The following is a 22,116-nucleotide window of genomic DNA, read 5'->3' on the forward strand; positions in this document are numbered from 1 at the left end:
AGATAGAATGACTTTCAATTGAAAGTGATGGTTTATACGACAAACACAACAAGAAACAGTTGTGTCCTCAGGTTATTAACGAAAGAGAAACTCGACGAAGAGAATCGATCAATGTTACTTAGAACCATAAGTAACCATACAATGTTAAGCTTTGATTTTCGTATTAGTCAAGAAACAGTGCTGCCATTTATTTGGTCAGGAACTCTGTTTAAGTTTTAAAATAGGAAAAAGAGTTTTGATTTTCCAAAACCCAAATTCAATTATTCCACTTAATTCTTCGTACACATACGATCATGCTCCAGGGAAAAAAAAGTACCGCTATCTTCGCAACTGCTGTGAAATAAATATATACACTCTAGGACTGCATGTTGATTTTTCTCCATTTCTCTGTTTTCCATTTTTCTTGTTACATAAAAAAAATATGCGACACCTTCAACTACCACCACCACCACCACCACTACCGCCAACCACAACCACAACCACCACCGCAAATGCTACTACAATATTATTTAATAACAATCCACTGACTATCACCAACCAACCAACCAACCACCACTGCCATACGTATTTTCGTGTCAATATTGCAGCAAGTAAAATCCATCCAGTTACTGCCAGTTGTTAGAAGAAAACACCCTACAATAAACAAAAAAAAAATCGTCACCCGAAACCCAAAACAACAAAGAAAAGTTTAAGAACCAATACATTTAGGAGTGAAGACCGTCTCTCTCGCCCGATAGGGGCCCAATTTATGTATGTTTAATTCTATTTTGTAAAATCTCCGATCAACAAAACTGATCAACTTCAAAATACATCAATCGAATCACAAAAAGATGAAGATGAACGAAAGCAAGCTCAACTTGAAAACACCCTTCTCCCCTTTGTTTGGCAACACTGCAAAATGTCACATTGAGCGCGCACACACACACAACAACAACAACAACAACACCAACAGCAACGATCATGACGCGACAAACGCCGTTTGCCGTTCATAGGAAGTGAGGTTGATTTTTCTCTCTAGTAGTTTGCTTGCTTGACATAAATACCCTAAGCCTAAGAAGATGAAGAGCTTTTGTTGGTTTGATATAGGAGTGAGATTTCGTGAAACGTCTTTGTAAAATTTAGCAACACACTCATACATACATACATACAATACATACATAAAGCAAATACATTATAGGGAAAAGTTGGGCGAAACGGAATCGAATTCAGTTTTGCAAATATTTTCTTACTCGTTTTTGTCATAAACTATTAATGGCAGTAGTGTTCAAACGAAGGCTAAGTTTGGTAATTTTGAATGATGAAAAGGATTGTGCTACTTTTAAAAACTAGTGTTAAACTATATTGAAATCAAGCAGAGGTTTAGTTTGTAGGAAGCTTTCTGATTTGCGTAAATTAAACGGATTTTTTTGACGAAATTGCCCTTATGTGTAAAACTAAAACTACAGGAAAAAAAACAGAATTTGAATAAAGTCGATTTTCAGTAAACCATTTGTGACTAATTTCATTCGTTTTGTACAAAACCAACCGTCACAAGAACAGAAGGATTTTGAATATTTTTGTGAGTTTCGGGGAATATATAACGCGTCAGAATTGAAAGGAAAAAATTAAAACACACTTGTCAAGGTACGGCACAGTTTTTACACGAAAATCACAAACTGTTCACATTTGTCTGAAAAAAGAAATGCACGCTTTCGAATACAACGGCAGTTAACATGATGCTCGAAAACACAAAAACATTCAAAAACCTTACTCGCCATCTTGTTGTGTATGACTCCATCCAAGTAACCCTTGACAGCATACGTGACAATCGTCCAGAGAAAAAGAAAAAGTGGTGTCCTGTGTATTCAAAACTCCCAGAGCGATTTTATGTGTGTGAACAAACAAAAAATACACTGGACCATGTCTGAAGGCTTGATGTGTGTTGAAAACGATGTAAACAACCACCAAATTGAACCAAACAAAAAATACGTGTAAGCAAAGCAAGCCACAACCCGAAACGTCTGGCGTCTCGTTTCTCCCGTCTCGTGTACGTGTATTTTGACATTTGATCGGTGAGATATTTTGTTCCTTGATGTTTTTTTTTTCGTGTTTTAATTTGTTGTAACCTAATGTCTCCTCGAGAGCGCTGTGTTAGTTTTTTTTTTGTAACCCCCTCCACTCTCCGAACAGAAAGCCCCCTTTTGACAGGTGACCTACCGAGTTTGTGTTTTTGTTTGTTTTTGTGTCTTACCAACTGCAAAAAGGGTTTTTTTTTTCTTTCGCTTACGCTTTCACCTCACAACTTCACACACAGCATGCACCCCCACCACTCACCATCGCTAACTGTCACGTTGACATTTCTCGTTTCCACTAACCATCCGATCTGTCATTCCCCTCAACTTCCTTCGATTTCCTCCCGTAACCTGACATACTACGATGGTTTCGGGAAACTTTCTCTCTCTCTCTCTTTCTCTAGATCCCCCACTTCAACATTTCTTTTGTAATTCTATCCTAGAAGGGATAAGGAAAGTGCCCTGGAGTCGATATTTGCATTTCAAACAATTACATTTTACGAAACCACATTTATGGAAAACCAAATTTATCGAAGAAAAAAAAAATGACGCTAGCGCCATTCGTGAAAGAAACCAAAACGGGGGACTTGTCCTTGTCCCGAGACTAAATTAAGTACGCCAACAGAAAAAAATATTAAACACTCATTCTCGAAACCGAAGCTTGCGTGGCCAAACTGATAACTTAACTCACTTTTGTACTTAATTTCTTCTCCGTTGTTCTCTCTCTCCTACTCTCTATCAAAAATAAAAGCTGATATTTTTTGTAGCTACGTAGAGCCAATTGAGACACACACACAACTGTCAATAAAAAGAACGACCGAAATTCACTAATTCTCTCTTTCTTTTTTCTTTGTTTCGTTTTTATATTATCTCATTCTCTTCACCATCCGTTCGCACTTCCGTCACTGACACGCGCACGCACACCCACACCCACATAAACAAAACAACAACCGTACCGACAATCGATGATGCGGGCCGAACCCCATGTTACACAAAACACATGAACACTTGTCCCGTTCCTTTCGAACAACCAAACAAACCGAAACAAAACAATTCAATCCGACCACCGCAAACAGAACTAACGGGCACGTTGAGCCGAAACCGATAACAAAAGCACCCGAAGGAGAAGGTTGCCCTCGTTGTGGTGGATTCGTTTACATGGCCGAGCAAATGTTGGCACGTGGAAGAGTGAGTTGACTGTTTTCTTTTCTCGTTCTCTTTTTACCATAATATATAGTGAATGCCTTTTTTATCGTAGTTAAGTTTAATCTAATAGTTAGCTTTGCTTTTACTAGACTTATTTTTTTTTAATTTCCAGCGCTCAATAATAACCCGCTTTTTTATATTGAATTTCAATGTGAAAATACATTCATGAACTTCTGATGACAATTGTATGACAATTTGGCTGTTCAGAACATCATATTTACAATGTAATATGATGTTATATTTTCCTAAGTAAGACTCCGACATCATCCACGCCGTTGAAAAATCACTTAAATTTGAGTAGGATTTGCCTCATTTTTGCAAGAACTGAACTTACTCAAATTGAAAATAAATTGTTCTTAAAAAAATTTAAACAGTGATCAAATTTGAGTGAACGAAAAGAAGTGAGTAATATTTAAATACAATTTTGAATAAATCCAGCTGTTGCGAAAATGAGAGCAACTTCAGGACGCGATGCTTCAAGATTTCTGCGCGATATTTTATAAAAATCATCATCGCTGGCGAGATTATTTCACAATCTTTCAAAATCCAAGACAAAATCCTCCAAAGAACCGTGATGGGATTTTCTGGAATAATCGTAGACGGAATTTTCTCAAAATCCTTGAATCCTTCAGAATCCTGCACAGGGTTCTCTCATAATCACAGATGAGATACTCTCAGAATCCTGGACGGGATTTTCTTAGAAACCAGGCAGGATTTTTCTCAAAATCCCAGATGCAATTCTTTCGGAATCCTACATGGGACTGTCTCGGCCAAATCCCCCAACGAACCGTGGTGGGATTTTCTGGAATAATCGTGGACGGAATTTTCTCAGAGTCCTTGTATGTAATACCTTCAGAATCCTGCACAGGGTTCTCTCATAATCACAGATGAGATACTTTCAGAATCCTGGACGGGATTTTCTTAGAAACCAGGCGAGATTTTTCACAAAATCCCAGATGAAATTCATTCAGAATTCTACATGGGACTGTCTCAAAATTCACGTTGAGATTATCTCAAAATTCTGACGTATTCGTCGATGGAATTATCTCAAAATCCTTGACGTGATTCCCAGAATTTCCGACATGCTTCACTAAAAATATCCTAGATTTTCTCAAAATCTCCGCAATTCTCTCAGAATCCTCGACTGTTTCTCAAGGTATTTCAGAATTCAACAGAGGATTACCTTAAAATCCTTGACGGGATTCTCCTTTTCTCAGAACCTTTAATGAGATTCTTTCAGAATCCTACGCGGAATTGGCTCAAAACTACAGATTGGATTATCTCAGAATCCCCGACGGGATCTTCTCAACATCCCAGATGGGATTCTCTCAGAATCAAGACAGAATCTTCTCGAAATCCCAGATGCAATACTCTCAAAATTCATGACGTGATTCTTTCAGAATCTTGGACAGGGGTTTCTCTTAGAATCGTAGACAAGATTCCTCCAGAATCCTACACGTGATTCCCTCAGAATCCTTCTAGAATTCTCGATGCGAAACTCTCAACGAATCTAAGACTATTTTTTTCAGAATCTCAGATGCAATTCTCTAAGAATCATAAATGGAATAGTCTCAGAATTCTTGTCAAAAATTGCTAAGAATTCTCGACAAATTCACCTGAACTCCTCGTCGGAACTCTTTTAAAATCTTCTCAGCATTCTTAAAGTGCTTCTTACAAAATCCTCGGCGGGGAATTACCTTAGAAACCTAGACGGTATTCTCTCAGAATCTGACACGTGATTCTCTCAGAATCCTCGTAGAAATCATCCCAGGTTCCCCTGAAATAATCCTAGACGGAACCATTGATGTGATTCCTTCAGAATCCTACACGGAATTGCTTCAAAACCACAGATGGGATTGATTCTCTCATAATCCCAGATGCAATTCTCTCAGAATTCTTAACGTGATTCGATCAGAATCCTCGACCGGGACTTCTCTTACAATCCTAGACGAAGTTCACTCAGAATCCTAGACGTGATTCTCTCAGAATCCTACACGTGATTCCCTCAGAATCCTTCCAAAATTTATAACTCGGTTCTCTCAAAGAATCCTAGACGGAATTTTCTCAGAATCTCTGCAATTCTCTCGACATGACATGCGACATGCGACAACTCCCGACGAAATTCTTTCAGAATCCTCTCAGCATTCTGGAAGCACTTCTTCTTCTTCTTCGAATTCCCTAAGAAACCAAGACGGGAGTCTCTCAGAATCTGACACGAGATTCTCTCCAAGAATCCAAGACGAAATCTCCTCAGGATCTCCTGAAAGAATCCTTGGCGGATTTTTTTCAGAACCCTTGATGTGATTCTGTCACAATCCTAAGCGAAATTGTCTCAAAACCACATATGGGATTCTCTCAAAATCCAGACGGGATCTTCTCAAAATCCCATATGCAATCCTCTCAAAATTAACGCGATTCTTGCAGAATCCTCGATGGGGGTTTCTCTCAGAATCCAAGACGAGATTCACTCAGAATCCTAGACGAGATTCTCAAAGAATCCTATACGCGATTGCCTCATAGCCCTTCTTGAATTCCCGACGCGATTCTCGCAAAGGGTCTTAGACCGAATTTTCTAAGAATCTCCAATGCATTTCTCTTAGAATCATAAATGGAATAATCTAAGAATTCTCGTCAAAATTTTCTCAAAATGCTCAACAGATTAGCCTTAAATCACCGTCGGAATTCTTTCAAAATCCTCGCTGCATTCTTGAAGCGCTTCGATCAGAATCTTCGACGGGGAATTATCTTAGAAATCTAGATGGGATTCCCTATGAATCCTACCTGGATTTTTTTCAGAATCCTCGTCGAAATCCTTCAATAATCCCCACCGGGACTTTCTGAACGAATCCTAGACGGAATTTTCTCAGAACCCTTGATGGGATTCTTTCAGAATCCTACGCGGAGCTGTAATCTGCTCATAATCCCAGATATCATTATCTCAAAACCCTACAAGTGATTCCCTTTGAAATTTTCTCAGAGTTTAGACGATATCCATATCAAAGACCCAAGCGCAGTGACAGCGGAAGCGGAAAAGCCCGATCTGAGTAAGCCTACTTGTCGGATTGAAAACTGGTTAAAGCCAAATCGACTTCGGTTAGGCATCTTAATGTCATTTGTGACAACTGTCAAACTTTCCGTTTCCGTTCCGCTTCCGTCCATATTGCGCTTGGGCCTTAAGAGTCATAAAAAGTCTCTTTCAGAAACCTCGACGGGGGTTACTCTGCACATCTCTCAGAATCACAAATGGGCTCGTTTCGGAATTCCCGTCAAAATTTTCTCAGAATCCTCGACAGATCCTCCTGAAATCCCCGACGGAATTCTCTCAGCATTCTTGAAATGATTCTTTCATAATCCTTGACGGGGATTATCTTAGAATCCTCAGAATTCTCGACGAAAACCTCCCAGGATCCTCGATGGCATTCTTTGAAAGAATCACATCAACGCGGGATTGTCTCAAAACCACAGATGGAATTCACTCAGCATCCTAGAAGGGAACATCTCTGAATTCAGACGGAATCTTCTATTAATCCCATATACAATTCTCTCGTAAATCGTGAGGGATTCAAAATACCCATTAAAATTCTCAAAGTTCTGACACCCCGATTTTCTTGATGGAATTCTCTCAGAATCTTCCTCCAGAATCCTCGATGGGATTTTCTCTAAGAATCCAAGACGTGATTCTCTCAGAATTTTGGACATGATTCTGTCAGAATCCTCAATGGATTCCTTCTAAAACTCCCGACGCTGTTTTTCAAAGAATCCTAGACGGAATTTTATCAGAATCTCAGATGCAATCCTCTAAGAATCATGAATAGGATGGAATTCCCGTCAAAATTGTCTCAGAATCCTTGAATACTTCTCAGCATTCTTGAAGCAATTATTTCAGAATCCTTGACGGGGGATTATCTTAAAATCCTAGACTGGATTCTCTCAGAATCCTACACGGGATGAAATTCTCTCAGAATCATCTTTCAGAAGCCTCGATGGGCGTTTTTCTAAGAATCGTGCTTCTATCAGAATTCTAGCTGTGATTCTTGTAGAATCCTCAACGAAATCCTTCTAGAATTTCTGACGGGATTCGCTCAAAGAATCCTAGACGGAATTCTCGGAAGTCTCCAGAGAATTTCTCAGCATTTTCGATGCAATTCTTTCAGAATCACAAATGGGATGGTCTCAGGATTTTCATCAATTTTTTTTCAGAATCCTCGACAGCTTCTCCTGAACTCTCCGACGGGATTCTGTCAGCGTTTTTGAAGCAATTCTTCCAGAATCCAACACGGAATACTTTCAGCAAATTCTACACAAGATTTTCTCAGAATCCTTGATTAAATTCTCCTCTGAAAGAAACCCTAGATGAAATTTTCTAAAACCCTCGATGTGATTCATTCCTACACGGTAATGTCGGTAATGAAACCACAATAGGGATTTTCTCGAAATCCAGACGGAATATTTTAATAATACCAGATAAAATACTCACATCTTCCTACACATGATTGTCTCAAAATTCCCGTCGAAATTATTTCAGAGTTCCACTGTATTTTTTCGTCACACTCAATGGAATTCTCACAGAATCCTTGACGTGATTAAATCAGAATTCTCGAAGAAGGTTTCTCTCAGAATCATTGACAAGATTCCCTCAGAATCCTAGAAGGGATTCTCTCAGAACTATACTCGTAATTCTCTCAGAATTCGAATTCCTAGAAAGACGAAATTTTCTCAGAATCTCGGATGCAATTCTCCCAAAATCATAAATGGAATAGTCGATTTTTCCAGAACCTTCAACGGGGGATTATCTTAGAATCCTTAGAATCATAATTCTATATAAGATTCCCTAAGAATCCTAGAAGAGATTCACTCATAATTATAGACGTGATTATATCAGAATCCCCAACGGAATCCTTCTTGAATTCCTGACGCGGTTCTGACAAAGAATCCTAGACAGAATTTTCTCAGAATCTCCAATGCAATTCTCTCAGAATCACAAATGGGCTGATCTCTGAATTACCATCAAATTTTTCTCAGAATCCTCGACAGATTGTCCTGAAATACCCGACGGAATTCTCTCAGCATTCTTGAAACGATTTTGTTAGAATCCCATTCGGGATACTATTATAATTCTAAACAAGAATCTCTCAAAATCATCGATGAAATCTTCCCAGGATCCCCGAAGGGATTCTCTGAAAAAAAACCTTAGATGAAATTTTCTACCAGCCATCGATGTGATTCTTTCAGAATCCCATGAGTGATTGTATCATAACCACAGATGGTATTATCGCAAAATCCAGACCCAATATTCTAATAAACCTAGATAAACTTATCTAATAACCCTACACTCTCTGAAAACGCCCGTCGAAATTGTCTCAAAGATCCGCCGTATTTTTCGTTATCCTAGACTGGATTCTCTCAGAATCCTAAACAGGATTCTATCAAAATTCTTGATTATCTAGTAATCCCAGATGCAATTCTCACAAAATCCTTGACGTGATTCGATCAGAATCCTCGACCGGAATTTCTCTTACAATCCTAGACGAAGTTCACTCAGAATCCTAGACGTGATTCTCTCAGAATCCTAGACGTGATTCTCTCAGATTTCTACACGTGATTCCCCCGGAATCCTTCCAAAATTTCTAACTCGGTTTTCTCAAAGAATCCTAGACGAATCTCTCGAAATCATAAATGTGATGGTCTCCGAGCTCCAGTCATTTGTTTTTGTAGAATCCTCGACAGATACTCCTGAAATTCCCGACGGGATTCTTTCAGAATCCTCTCAGCATTCTGAAAGCGCTTTTTTCAAATTTCCTCGACGGGGAATTATCGTAGAAACCAAGACGGGAGTCTCTCAGAATCTGACACGAGATTCTCTCAGAATCTGACACGAGATTCTCTCAGAATCTGACACGAGATTCTCTCAGAATCTGACACGAGATTCTCTCAGAATCATCGACGAAAAGCTCCCAGAAACCCCGACGGGATTCTCAGACAGAATCCTTGATGCGATTCTTTCAGAATCCTACGCGGGATTGTCTCAAAACCACATATGGGATACTCTACGAATAAAGACGGGATTCTCTCTACTCGTGATTGTCTCACAATTCCATTTGAAATTTTGTCGATATCCTAAATGAAATTAATTCAGAATAGGGATTTTTCTAAGATTTCTCTCAAAATCCTCAACGGAATCCACCCAGAATTCAGAACGCGGTTCACTCCAATAATTCGAGATGAAATTTTCCCAGGATCTATATTCTATAATTCTGTCAGAATCATAGAAGGGATGATCTCAAAATTCCTGTCAAAATTTATTTGAATTTGAATTTGAAGAATTTGAATTATTGTCAAAATACTCGAACGATTTTGCTGAAAGCCCCAACGGAATTTTCTGAGAATACTTGACGCGATTCTTTCAGAATCCTCGACGAAAGATAATCCTAGACAAGATTCTATCCAAACCCTCGACGTAATTCTATCTGAATTCTCGATAAAATTCTCTAAAAAATCCTAGAAATCGGCTCAATTGCTATTATGTGTTTAAGGGCTGTGAAAAATGTTGCCATTATACAACGAAGTCGGCGAAACATAGAAAGTCTGAAATCAGCTATCAAGCCTGCTAAAACCATCATGATGACAATTGGGTTCTTTAATTTTGAAAAATATATTGGTTTTTATATATCATCTGAAAGAGCTTTGTTTTCTGAGCACAGCGATATTTTTCTCGATTTTTAAACCAAGATTTAAAGCAAAATAATAACTTTACTGTTTGACACAAAACTGACAAAATGACAGCTCGCTCCCATACAAAGTGACACCGAGGGGCGCTAATAAGGTGATTTTTGCAAATGTAATCGTTCTTATTTAAAATAGTTCCAGTGTACCAAAATTGATGACATTTTGGGTTTGGGTTCCATTTTTAATGCAGATTACGAATATGCATTTACCTCAATACCATTAAAGAACCCAATTTCATATAATCGTTGAAATGCGGGCCAATCATAGAGCATCCATTTGGTCGAGCTTAACGTTGGATTTCGTTGCCCGTTTGACGTATGAAATGCATCTCAGTTAGCGAGCGCCATTCGCTTCAGATTGGCAAAAGTTCTCCTCATTTTGTGCGAAACAATAAAGGAAAACATCGACGAGAGCTTTTTGCAATCTTAAGGAATGTCTCAGAGAAAACCATTTTTTCAATGTTTATTTACTCAGCATTCAGCAATAATCGAACAGTATGTTTTATTTTGCAAAAATCCTTTACGTCTATCCTGAAAGTCTCTCTCTGGACAATCTTAGATCTATTCAAACGAATTAGGCTGCAAATTTACATTGTCCATTGGGGCCTCACTAGAGAGTTCAACAACTCGTTGTTCCGTTTGACATCGGCTACATCTAGATGTGCGCAGAATTTGCTTACGAGCGTGCTTTAAATCGCGTGCTCATGGGCAAAGCACAACACGGCACACATTTTGCGCGCATTCTTTCATCTCTCATTCGTAGAAACAAGATTGTGCAACGGACTTGTATAGACCTGATATGGAGTCTGTTTCGGATAGCCCACGAATGACCTTTAAGGTAACTCCTATGAAATTAGTATAACTTCAAAAACAATTTAAAAATTTTAAAAAAATATTTAGAGAGAATTTCCAAGCTAAGTAGCAAACCAGTCTATCCCATCGTTTCTGAATGTAATTTCACAATCAAATTTTATCCCGCATAGAAATCGCTTATTTACCGCCCTGCCTTCGATCCGCATCTAATCGCTTTATTTTGCTGCACTCTAACCGCTTAACCCGCAGGGCTACCACCGACGCTGCTTCAAGTGCCAAGTTTGCAACCGCACCCTCGACTCCACGATTCACTGCGATGGTCCAGATAAAGAAATCTATTGCCGAGGTACCAAAATTAAAAAAAAAAAACCCGTGTAGTGGTAGTAGAACTGTGATGTAGTTGTTGGGTTAAGCTTACCAACCGCAAGCCAACTGTACTAGCCGCATTCTTAACGTCACTAATCCAAACGTGGCACCGGAAAGTCACGGTGTGTGTGTATGTCTGTATCCATGATCCATGTTTTGTGCTATGTCTTCTTTCCGCAGGCCTACCATAAGGGATGCTTCAAGTGCGGCGAATGCAAGAAGGGCCTCGACTCGGTAAACTGCTGCGAGGGTCCGGATCGTGAAATCTACTGCCGAGGTTTGTTCGTTTGCTCTAAGTGTTGTTTTCCGTTACATGTTAAACGTTCCATGTGTTACAGTTTGCTACGGCAAGAAGTTCGGTCCCAAAGGGTACGGCTACGGTCAAGGCGGTGGAGCCCTGCAGACCGACGGCAGCGACATGAATAGGTAGGTTTAGGGTTTTTGAAACTTACACGATGTCCGGTACTGTCACTAACTGCTACGTAGTCTGTGTGTCGATGTCGATGAATCGATGCCAATTTTCAAGGTTATTTATTTGCGCAGGATGCTACGCCAGTAGATTCGGTTCACGCGGGTACGGCCACTCGGGTATTTCCTTCCTCGGGTTGATGTGTGACGCTAGGGACCTAGAATTTCAGAGGTACAGTTTCCGTTATATCGTCTCCGTGTCGGCTAGTGACTACCAGCATCCTTGTAATTGTTAAACTTCAAGATTTCGCAGATAGATTAACGAACCTTCTTTGCGATTCTCAACAGTGAATTCACACCGAAGCCATCGTCCGCCGATACGTCGGCCATCAAGGCTTTGCCCGGACACGGTTGCCCACGCTGCGGTGGTGTAGTCTTCGCTGCCGAAATGGTCCTGTCCAAGGGTCGTGAATGGCATCGCAAGTGCTACAAGTGCCATGACTGCACCAAGACGCTGGACTCGATCATCGCTTGCGACGGTCCGGATAACGACGTGTACTGCAAGACCTGCTACGGCAAGAATTGGGGACCCCATGGTTATGGATTCGCATGCGGATCCGGTTTCCTGCAGACCGATTGCATGTCGTAAGTTCGATGTTCAGGGTTTAGGAATGGGTTATCTCAAAAGTGTTGTTATCGTTGCAGAGAGGAGCAGATGGCCTCTCAGAAGCCAATGGTACCGAACGATACGACCAGCATCAAGGCTCCAGCCGGTCAGGGTTGTCCACGTTGCGGTGGAATGGTATTCGCTGCCGAACAGCAGCTAGCCAAGGGTAGCATGTGGCACAAGAAGTGCTTCAACTGTAGCGAGTGCCATCGGCCGCTGGATTCGATGCTGGCCTGCGATGGACCGGATAAGGAAATCCACTGCCGTGCCTGCTACGGAAAGCTGTTTGGACCCAAGGGATTCGGATTCGGACACTCGCCCACCCTGGTGTCGACCGAAGTGCAGGCTGCTCCGGTCTAGTAAGCTCCTCCCACTCTCCTCTATCCACCACTGATCACTAAGAAGATTTTCCTCCTCCTCCAATTCCAGTACCGAGTTCAACCCGACGACCGGCATAAAGGCCAAGGACGGCAAGGGCTGCCGGCGCTGCGGATGCACCGTATACGAGGCCGAGAAGATGCTCAGCAAGAACCTGATTTGGCACAAGCGATGCTTCAGCTGTTTCGACTGCCGAAAATCGCTGGACTCGACCAACCTCAACGACGGACCAAACGGAGAGATCTACTGCAAAGGCTGCTACGGCCGAAACTACGGTCCACGTGGCGTCGGTTTCGGTATTGGAGCCGGTGCACTAACGATGGTATAAACCACAACAAATCACTCACCCGTCAGATAGATTCGTTGATTTTCTTTTTTATTTTAACTATTTAAATTATGTGTATTTCTCGAGCTTCCTTCCTCGGAAGCTTTCAGACTTGATCGCCGATATTCCCTTTAAACCCTTTTTTGACGTGTATAGTAAGAGCTCTGACCAACCAACCAATGCGTAAGATGTAGAGAAGAGCTTTGCTGCTCACCCAAAAAAAAAAAAAAAGATTCTCCAACCCGCCATTACGAAACTAACCTCTACCATCCAGAAAAAAATCCTACTACGTTCAAACGCCTTAAACAATAGGGAAAAAAATGAGCAGTTCAAAGCGTCCAGATTTAGTGATTTACAATTGCGAACGACCAGGCCTCAGAACCTGTGATCACCGGATTGATAACCAAACAAAACAAGAATCTCTCATATCAAACAGAACAGCAACCAAGGCTGTCAAACACAAACGTCATATCAGCCATTTTGTCCATACACTCGAAACTATATTTAATCATGTGCGCTGTAGAAATCTATCTCACCTCATCCCCAGAAAGCCAAAATTTAAACCGAATTCCAAATAATTGTTTTTTTTTTTTATGATGTAGCGTTAGTAGAGAGAGGAATATTTGCGCTTTGATGAATGGAAAGAAGCAGTCCGCCCCGCTTTCGATGAAAACTGGAACTTTTATTTTATACTGCTCTAACGCCAAAACAAAACAGCACAAACTTAGTAGGCTTTAGATAGATAGTTGAATGAATTGAAGAAATGCAAGAATAACGATCGAATACAACACTGTAACGCAACTGTGCTTTACCGTGCGGCTTTTCCTTCTCGATTTTTATACAAAAGGGGAAAAGTTAAAACAAGGTGACGAAACGGCGAAAGGAAAGCACCTCTTCCCCCTACCCCCGTTTTTTTTTAAATATCACATTTGATTATCATCATTACTGTAATAGTCTGTTTTTTATTTGCTAATTAATAATAAAAAAAAACATATACAACGCGCTAGGTTAGGTATTACTTACGTAACGATGCTACTTATGTAAAGTCAAACACACAAAAAAAAAGATATTTATTCAATAAAGAGAAACGCTAAAACCAAACGCGTTCACGGTCGTTTGTTTTGGCGAACATGAAAGAAAACTTCAAATTTTATAATTCTCCCGCAAATTCAGATCGCAACCATATTTGTTCAAATTTGGCACAGTTTTTTGGGGATCTCAATACAAATCGAAAGAGCATACATACATACATTCATTTGTACAACATCACATTTAAGATAAGACATAATCAACAATAGTACGCCACAATACTCGGTTTGCGGCTGCCGCTCTCCATCCTCGGTCATGCCCAATGCTCGCTAGATCACGCTCTACCTGGTCCGCCCATCGTGCTCTCTGCGCTCCACGCCTTCTTGCCTTCTTCCGGATCAGTAGCGAACACCAACTTTACAGGGTTCTTGCAACATGCCCTGCCCACCGCATCCTTCCGGCTTTGGCCGCCTTCTGGATACTGGGTTCGCCGTAGAGTGCAGCGAGATTGTGGTTCATTCTTCGCCGCCACTCACCGTTCTCCTGAACACCGCCGAAGATCGTCCTTAGCACACGTCGCTCGAAAACTCCGAGTGCTTGCAGGTCCTCCTCGAGCATAGTCCATGTCTCGTGTCCATAGAGGACCACCAGTCTTATTAGCGTTCTGTACATGGTACATTTGGTGCCGGGGTGAATCTTTTTTTACCGTAGTTTCTTCTGGAGCCCGTAGTAAGCACGACTTCCACTGATGATGCGCCTTCGTATTTCACGACTCACATTGTAGTCAGCCGTCGGTAAGGATCCAAGGTAAACGAATTCCTCCACTACCTCGAAAGTATCCCCGTCTATCGTGACGTTACTTCCTAGACGAATCCTGTCATGTTCGGTTCCGCCTACTAGCATGTACTTTGTTTTTGACGCACTCACCACCAGTCCGACCTTTGCTGCTTCGTGTTTCAGGTGGGTGTATAGTTCTGCCACCGTTCCGAATGTTCTTGCGATAATGTCCATGTCGTCCGCAAAGCACACAAATTGACCGAATTTCGTGAAAATCGTACCCCGGCTCGTAGCATTACACCTTCTAGAGCGATGTTGAAGTGTAGGCATGAGAGTCCGTCACCTTGTCGCAGTCTCCGGCGAGATTCGAATGAACTGGATAGTTCACCCGAAACCCTTACGCAGTTTTGCACACCGTCCATCGTTGCTTTGATCAGGCTGATCAGCTTCCCAGGAAAGCCGTTCACGGCATTTCTGGAGGATTTGCCGTACGGTGAAGATCTGGTCCGTTGTCGATCGGCCGTCGATGAAGCCGGCTTGATAACTTCCCACGAACTCGGTCATTTTAGGTGATAGACGACGGAAGATGATCTGGGGTAGCACTTTGTAGGCGGCATTCAAAATGGTGATCGCTCTGAAGTTCTCAATCGAAAGAGCAGTGAGGAGCAAAAATAAAACAACTGGTTTATTGAGTCGTTTATCACGTCCGGTTGTATTGGTGCGATTTGTGAGAGCGTGTTAGTGAATATCCGAGGAAAATACATAACAAATCGATGTCAAACTCATTTTGACAGATATACTTTCATACAGTTTTTAGGTTAGTCAGAGGAAAATAATAAATAACTTTACACGGCAATAGATACCCAGTAGTGTGCGTGCGTTAAACGTCACTAATGTCTACACTCAAAAAATTTCACACGTTTGATCGAAGTGTTTAAACACTTGATTTTTTAAATGCACAATCACATTAACTTTAAGTGTATTTCACCTTGGTTCAATGTGTTAAACACGTTAATTTATGGTGTTTCAAACTTTGAAATGTTGAAAAATTTCACTATCTATTCAAGTGTATTGCACATTGAATCACACTACTGTTAAAAACAGATGGATTTAAAGTGTTTTGCATTTCAATACGATGCGAATTGCTTGCTCAGAAAGGTAAACATCGAAAACAAGAGTTGTGACTTTATCCTATCAACCCGCCTCATATATGAGAACAACCGTGGCACAGTGAGATCGAACGAAGTCTCCGGCAGCAGCACACCCCCAACAGTCCATGATCGAATCCCAGATCAGACCCATTAAAAAGATATGTGAAAGGGCCTCTGGAAGTTTTGTTTATATATTTTAGAGTCGGTAAAGTAGAAGTCGATAAAGTAGAATATTGTAGAATATTAAACTATGATGTGCAAAGCTATTGATATCACCATATGAGGCACATAGAATACAAGTATGTCACAATTCAAATCCATAGTGTTCAGGCATGGTTCATATGAAATGGATGTGTTTCACAATAAGCGCAAAATTAAGTGTGAGACACATGATGATGACGTGTGGAATTTTTTGAGTGTATAAGAGGAAAGATGAGTGCTAAGATGAGACTGTCCAAAGAAAAAACTTTTCATTTTCGTGTTCACTTTAAAAAATAAACACAATCCCTTTAATCCACGAGCCCCTACTCTGTATGTTAGTATATTACGCTTTTGCTGCCCCCTCAGTATAGAGTCGTTGACGTTTGTGCGCAGGGATGCCAGATTTCATTTTGAATACATTTCATATTTTGTGAAGCTTTCGAAAGAGACGACATTTGGGAATTAAAGTTGATTTTGAAGCACACAAGTGAAGATTTTGACTTCATATTTTGAGCAGCTTCTTGATAAAGGTAATTATTAACAAGGAATTAACCAGAGGGGGACAAATTTCAAAAATTTTCATAGCCTTGAAAAAAAAATCAAGTCTGAAATTTTTAATGTGTCTAAATTTTGAAATTGTTTTTAATTCTGAGATCTTAAAAATTTCAAGTGCCCTAGAATTTAGAAAATTCAATATATTCAAAAATATCAAAGTGCAAGAATCTTAAAATGCTAAGATGTCTCAGACATTTGATTTATTTCAAATTAGTAATGGTAAAATGTCCAGCATTTCGAAAATGGGTAATTCCATCTCAAGTAACCAAGCTAATGCATCGACCTTCTCCGATTTCAACCAACCAAGAAATCCTAAGCTTTATGCCAATCGGCCAACCGGCTTTGGAGACTTCCCACCAATTTTCGGTTTTACATATCTCTGGAACCAATAAAGATGCAAACAACATTGGGTACCCTTTTGGTAGCATTTTAAACGTAATCAAATTTTGTGATCATATGGATTGTGATCATCATCGTGGACGACGAAAGATCTTCGTTCGTTGATAAGAACGAAGAAGGCTGCTCTCAGAAGATTTCACTAAATTCCGCACACTGCCGCTGAAATGCTACTATGTCAGACTCAACCCCAAGTATAAGCGGTTAAGTTGTCTCTGTGCTCAACGCTATCAAAGGAGGATTCAACGGCGGCTAAAATCACACCCGAAATCCTTCTGGAATTTCATAAATGAGCAACCCAGGGAAGTCGGCTTACCCTCTTCCATGATTTTTAATGGTGGCAATCAACAAGACATTTGCAACCTGTTCTCAGCCAAATTTTCTAGTGTGTTTGAAGACGAGCAACTCTCCGCTAATCTCATTACTTCCGCGGCCAGTAATGGTCCTTTGGTCAACCAAAAGCTCAGCTTTGTCGACCCCACTACAGATACGATTTCTAGAGCAGCATCTAAACTTAAGACTTCAGCTAAGGCTGGACCCGATGGTGTTCCGTCGATTATTTTTTAAAAGAACATCACTAGTCTTTTAGATCCACTGCGCCGCATATTCCAGCTCTCTCTTTCCAGCAGCATCTTTCCATCTTGCTGGAAGACTGCGGATATGTTTCCTGTTCATAAAAAGGGAAGCAAACGCGACGTAAACAACTACCGGGGAATCACGTCGCTGAGTGCTGTATCAAAACTTTTGACGTTGGATAACGTCTTTCGGCAACATACGGGGGTACACAATTGAAAACAGTCATTTTGGATGCGTTACGAAAAATTAAAAGATTTTGAACGATAATAACTCAACCATCTCTCGATAGATTTACGAGATAATGGCATCAATCGATTCGAAATATTTCTAGCATTTTGCTGAATGTTTCAAAACTATTGATTTCATTCTGTAAACTATTGAAAAATGGTTAAAAGTAAACCATTGTCTAAAGATGGTGAAAATCGATTGATTTTTTTATATTATTATACTTTCTCCAACCGAGACATCAGATGCGAGTATCTGACACCTCTGATATTTTCTGTTCTACTATATAAGCGTCCAACAAGGTCGCCCGTTCCATCATTGTCTATCCGATCGTCGACCCAGCAGCAGAGCAGCAGATCAGCAGTACCAGAGCAGCGGAAGCAGAGCAACGGCAGCAGAGCCTGGGGGCGAAAGGGCAACTACGCCGAGTGCGTTGGTGCCAGTGTTCCGGTATACTGGGCCGCCGTCATGGAATGCCCAGCTACTGCAGTTCTCAGTCGGTCGTATTCACCGTCTGCTCCGCAAGGGCAACTACGCCGAGCGCGTTTGAAAAATGGCCCTTTTCAGGGCCACAACATTATCAAGAAAGAGTTTAACGATTAATTTTCTAATACCTTTCCGACACTTGAATATCGAAAGTTGAATCTTCGCAGAGCCATAGATTCCATTTTTATTGCATTTCTACAAAACTTATTTCAGAATCGAACTCGTCTTCACAGACTGTGTGAAGAAGAACGATGCATCATCGAGCACAACCCGTTCCGTTCCAAAATCGTCCTCATCACAACCTCCAAAACAACCATCTACCCTCTCGACATCTCGAGTGGATTTCCCGGTTCATCATACCACCTAGCGCTGTTGTACTGATTGGTAATAATATTTACCCGGAGTTCACCGCACTCGTGGTTGAAGCAAAGCGCCCGGCATGCAAACCGCTCATCAAAATCGCCATCGCCATCCGGTACCCATGCTCGGCATAACCATCATTCCAAAACCACAACCAAAACGGCCCTTTTCAGGGCCACCAATAATTCGATAAAGAGTTAGTTTACAAGACAATTTCTTTCCAGAATATCACAGTTACACTTAAATTTGGGGACTATACTGGGGTGTGGGAACGCTGGAAGGGGAGATGCTGTCTGTCTTCGAACTACCAACATCATTCCAAAGCTCCTCCAGGGCGACAGAGTAGAGCAAACCTAACAACATCAGCTCAACAAAACGGCCCTTTTCAGGGCCACCAAACTTTCGCAAAAGAGTTATTAAGGAATATTCCTAAAATATAATATACACAATTAAGTACAACACATAACAGACGTTATCCAACGCCAACCCTGCGGTCGCATCTAGTATACAACCCTTCCAACTTTTTGAATTGGTTGTCACAGAGTCCCTAAATGCGCATTGCAAGCAATATCTATGTATAGATCAACACGGATTCATAACTGGGCGTTCCACAACTACGAACCTGCTGTGTCTAACGTCTTACATCACAGACAGTTTGATTGCTCGGACCCAAACGGACGTTATCTACACAGATCTTACGGCAGCCTTCGATAAGCTGAACCACGAAATTGCGATCGCTAAGCTTGATAGGCTAGGGATCGGTGGAAATCTTTTGAGATGGTTTCGTTCATACCTCACGGAGCGCCAACTGACAGTAACTTTGGGTACTTGTCGCTCAGCAAGCTTCTGCGCAAAGTCCGGTATACCTCAGGGTAGCCATCTGGGACCTTTGGTATTTCTCCTTTACTTCGACGACGTTCACCATGTTATAACAGGGCCACGATTGCAGACGATCTGAAAATTTTTCTGTGCGTCCGCTCACTCGCCGACTGTCGTTCTCTCCAAAATTAGATTGACATTTTTGCTGACTGGTGTAGTGTAAACCGACTCGTGGTCAACTCAGCTAAGTGTACAATGATTACTTTCTCACGCAAGAAACAACCGATTATTTTCAACTACAAACTGCTAGGCACGACTATCGAACGGGTGCATTGTGTGAAAGACTTAGGCGTTTTTCTAGACTCAAAGCTGACATACTCACACCATATATCGTATGTCGTTGACAAAGCGTCCAGAACTCTTGGCTTTGTCTTCAAGATTACTTAGTACTTCACAAACATTTGCTGCTTGAAATCGCTCTATTGCTCTCTTGTACGATCTACGTTGGAATACTGCTCTGCAGTCTGGAGCCCGAACTACAATAATTGAATCTGTGCAACGACGTTTTATTCGCTTCGCGCTCCGTAAGCTGCCTTGGAGATACCCACTTAGTCTTCCAAGCTACGAGCATCGCTGTCAAACTAACTAAGTGCAGTAGCAAGAAACTCCTCGAGCTGGGTCTCAGGATCGGCTTATTACTTGGTAGTCCAAGGGACTTCGAGAACAAGATGTTCAGTGTATTGGTCACCGATTAGAGATTATTGCGGAGTATGAACTGAAAGATATGGATTTACGGGGAAACTATGGTTTTTATTGTGAAAAGTTTGCTCATTTCTGAATGACATAGCATCAAAAAAGTGCTCAGTTTTGTGTTTCCTGTCAAAATGCGTGGTCTTACTCCGGAACAACGAAAAAGTATCGTGCACAAATGTCGCACTAAGAGCGGACTCTCCTTGAGAAAATTGGCCAAGGAAGAGGGTGTAAGCGTCGGAGCGGTACGAACTGCGATTAAAAAATATAGAGAACAGTGTACGTTTGAAGATGCACCGAAGAGTGGCCGGAGGTCCGGTTCTGTAAGTCCGGATATCGATAAAAAGATCAGGGATGCCTACAAACGAAAACCAGCGACTTCCGTTCGGGATGTTGCGAAAAAACTAGGGACCTCGTCGAGTAACGTCATGCGTGCCAAAGAAAGACTTGGGCTAAAAACATACCGGAAGCAGAAAAAACCCAAAAGGAACCCAAAACAGGCCGCGTCCGTGAAACCACGGGCCCGCAAACTCTACGATTCGTTATTGTGTCGAAATTCTGGGTGTATAATAATGGACGACGAAACTTACGTGAAACTAGATTACAAAACGCTTCCCGGACCACAATTCTATACTGTTAACGAAGGCAAGGACATCCCCGAAATGGAGAAGGCAATTTTTACCGAAAAATTCGGTAAGAAGGTTATGGTTTGGCAGGCAATATGCGAGTGTGGTAAAACATCTAGTCCGTACATCACAACGGAGACGATGAACACTCAGAAATACGTTAAGGAATGCCTCCAGAAGCGATTGTTGCCGGTGATCAGGCAGCACGAAGGTCAAGTAGTATTTTGGCCTGATTTGGCGTCATGTCATTACGCAAAGGACACTTTAGAATGGTACAAAAGTCAAATTGTATGTTTCGTGCCGAAAGACATGAATCCGCCGAACTGCCCGGAGGCACGGCCACGAGACTTTTTGGGCTTTAACCAAAGCAAAGCTTCGAAAATTAATAAAACCAGCGGACGACATCCAAAAATTCAAAAAAGATTGGTCAAAATTGGTCAAAATGGTGGAAAGTACCACTGTGCAGAAGCTAATGGGTCATGTTCGAGGAAAAGTTAGGAGTCTTGGCTATGATTAAATATGTTGATTAAACGAGAGTAAAATATCATTTGAAATACAAATACAAATACAAATATGATTTGCCAAATAAAATTATTAAAACTTAAAAAAACATCACTTTTTTTTATTATTTTGAAAGTGTGCTTATACTTTCTGGAACAGTCTATATTTTATAGTATGGCTAAATTAAATCTTCGGCCTTGGTTTGCTTCAAGAAGGTTTAAAATCCGTTCCGATGGTCTTCTAAACATGTCGATATCACTACCATGACAAAACTCGTTAAATAGTCAGGGCTGGTAGCGATCACTGCTGTCAAAAATAGTGATTTAGTGACCATGTTGAAGAAAGAAGTGACCAAATAGTGACTTATAGTTGTCAAAATAGTGACTAACGGCGCCGGTGGTGTAGTGGTAAGCGTGATTACTTCTCACCCCAGCAGGCCTGGGTTCAATCCCAGTCGGCGCCGCCGGGATGTTCTGAGGCATAACATCTCTGATCACGCCTTCCTTCGGAAGGGAAGTAAAGCCGTTGGTCCCCGGTTCATGAGTTGATGGGTCGATAGGTAGGGTCCAGGTGTGGGAGCTGCGTTCCTGGCGCGTCGGTAGCATTGGTGCTCAGCACGGAAAACAAGATCGACGGTAAACAAACCAAAGGAAAAAAAAAAAAAAAAAAAAATAGTGACTAAAAAGTGACCCAAGAGAAGAAACGTAGTCGTTATGTCACTCACC

General features: G+C 41.2%; 1 protein-coding gene across 9 annotated transcripts in view; it reads left to right on the plus strand.

The window, feature by feature from the left end:
* Positions 1 to 14,040, plus strand: part of Mlp60A (Muscle LIM protein at 60A) — a 53,015-nt gene extending 38,975 nt beyond the window's left edge. For 6 of the 9 annotated variants that reach the window (XM_065224278.1, XM_065224281.1, XM_065224283.1 and 3 more), the window contains exons 4-9: positions 3,128 to 3,239; positions 11,045 to 11,141; positions 11,705 to 11,801; positions 11,918 to 12,214; positions 12,275 to 12,595; positions 12,666 to 14,040. In XM_065224278.1, coding sequence (XP_065080350.1) covers positions 3,128 to 3,239; positions 11,045 to 11,141; positions 11,705 to 11,801; positions 11,918 to 12,214; positions 12,275 to 12,595; positions 12,666 to 12,942 — 1,201 coding nt within the window. In that variant the 3' untranslated portion in view covers positions 12,943 to 14,040. Of the gene's footprint in view, positions 1 to 587; positions 1,489 to 3,127; positions 3,240 to 11,044; positions 11,142 to 11,341; positions 11,439 to 11,499; positions 11,588 to 11,704; positions 11,802 to 11,917; positions 12,215 to 12,274; positions 12,596 to 12,665 lie in introns of those variants that run through there. The other 3 variants (XM_065224287.1, XM_065224285.1, XM_065224286.1) reach the window with 3 other exon arrangements.
* The last annotated feature ends 8,076 nt before the right edge of the window (positions 14,041 to 22,116 follow it).

The sequence above is a fragment of the Ochlerotatus camptorhynchus genome, unplaced genomic scaffold (assembly GCF_037179485.1).
Source record: "Ochlerotatus camptorhynchus isolate MF236.1 unplaced genomic scaffold, CSIRO-AGI_Acam_v1.1 ptg000209l, whole genome shotgun sequence".
Classification (NCBI taxonomy): Eukaryota; Metazoa; Arthropoda; class Insecta; order Diptera; family Culicidae; genus Ochlerotatus; species Ochlerotatus camptorhynchus.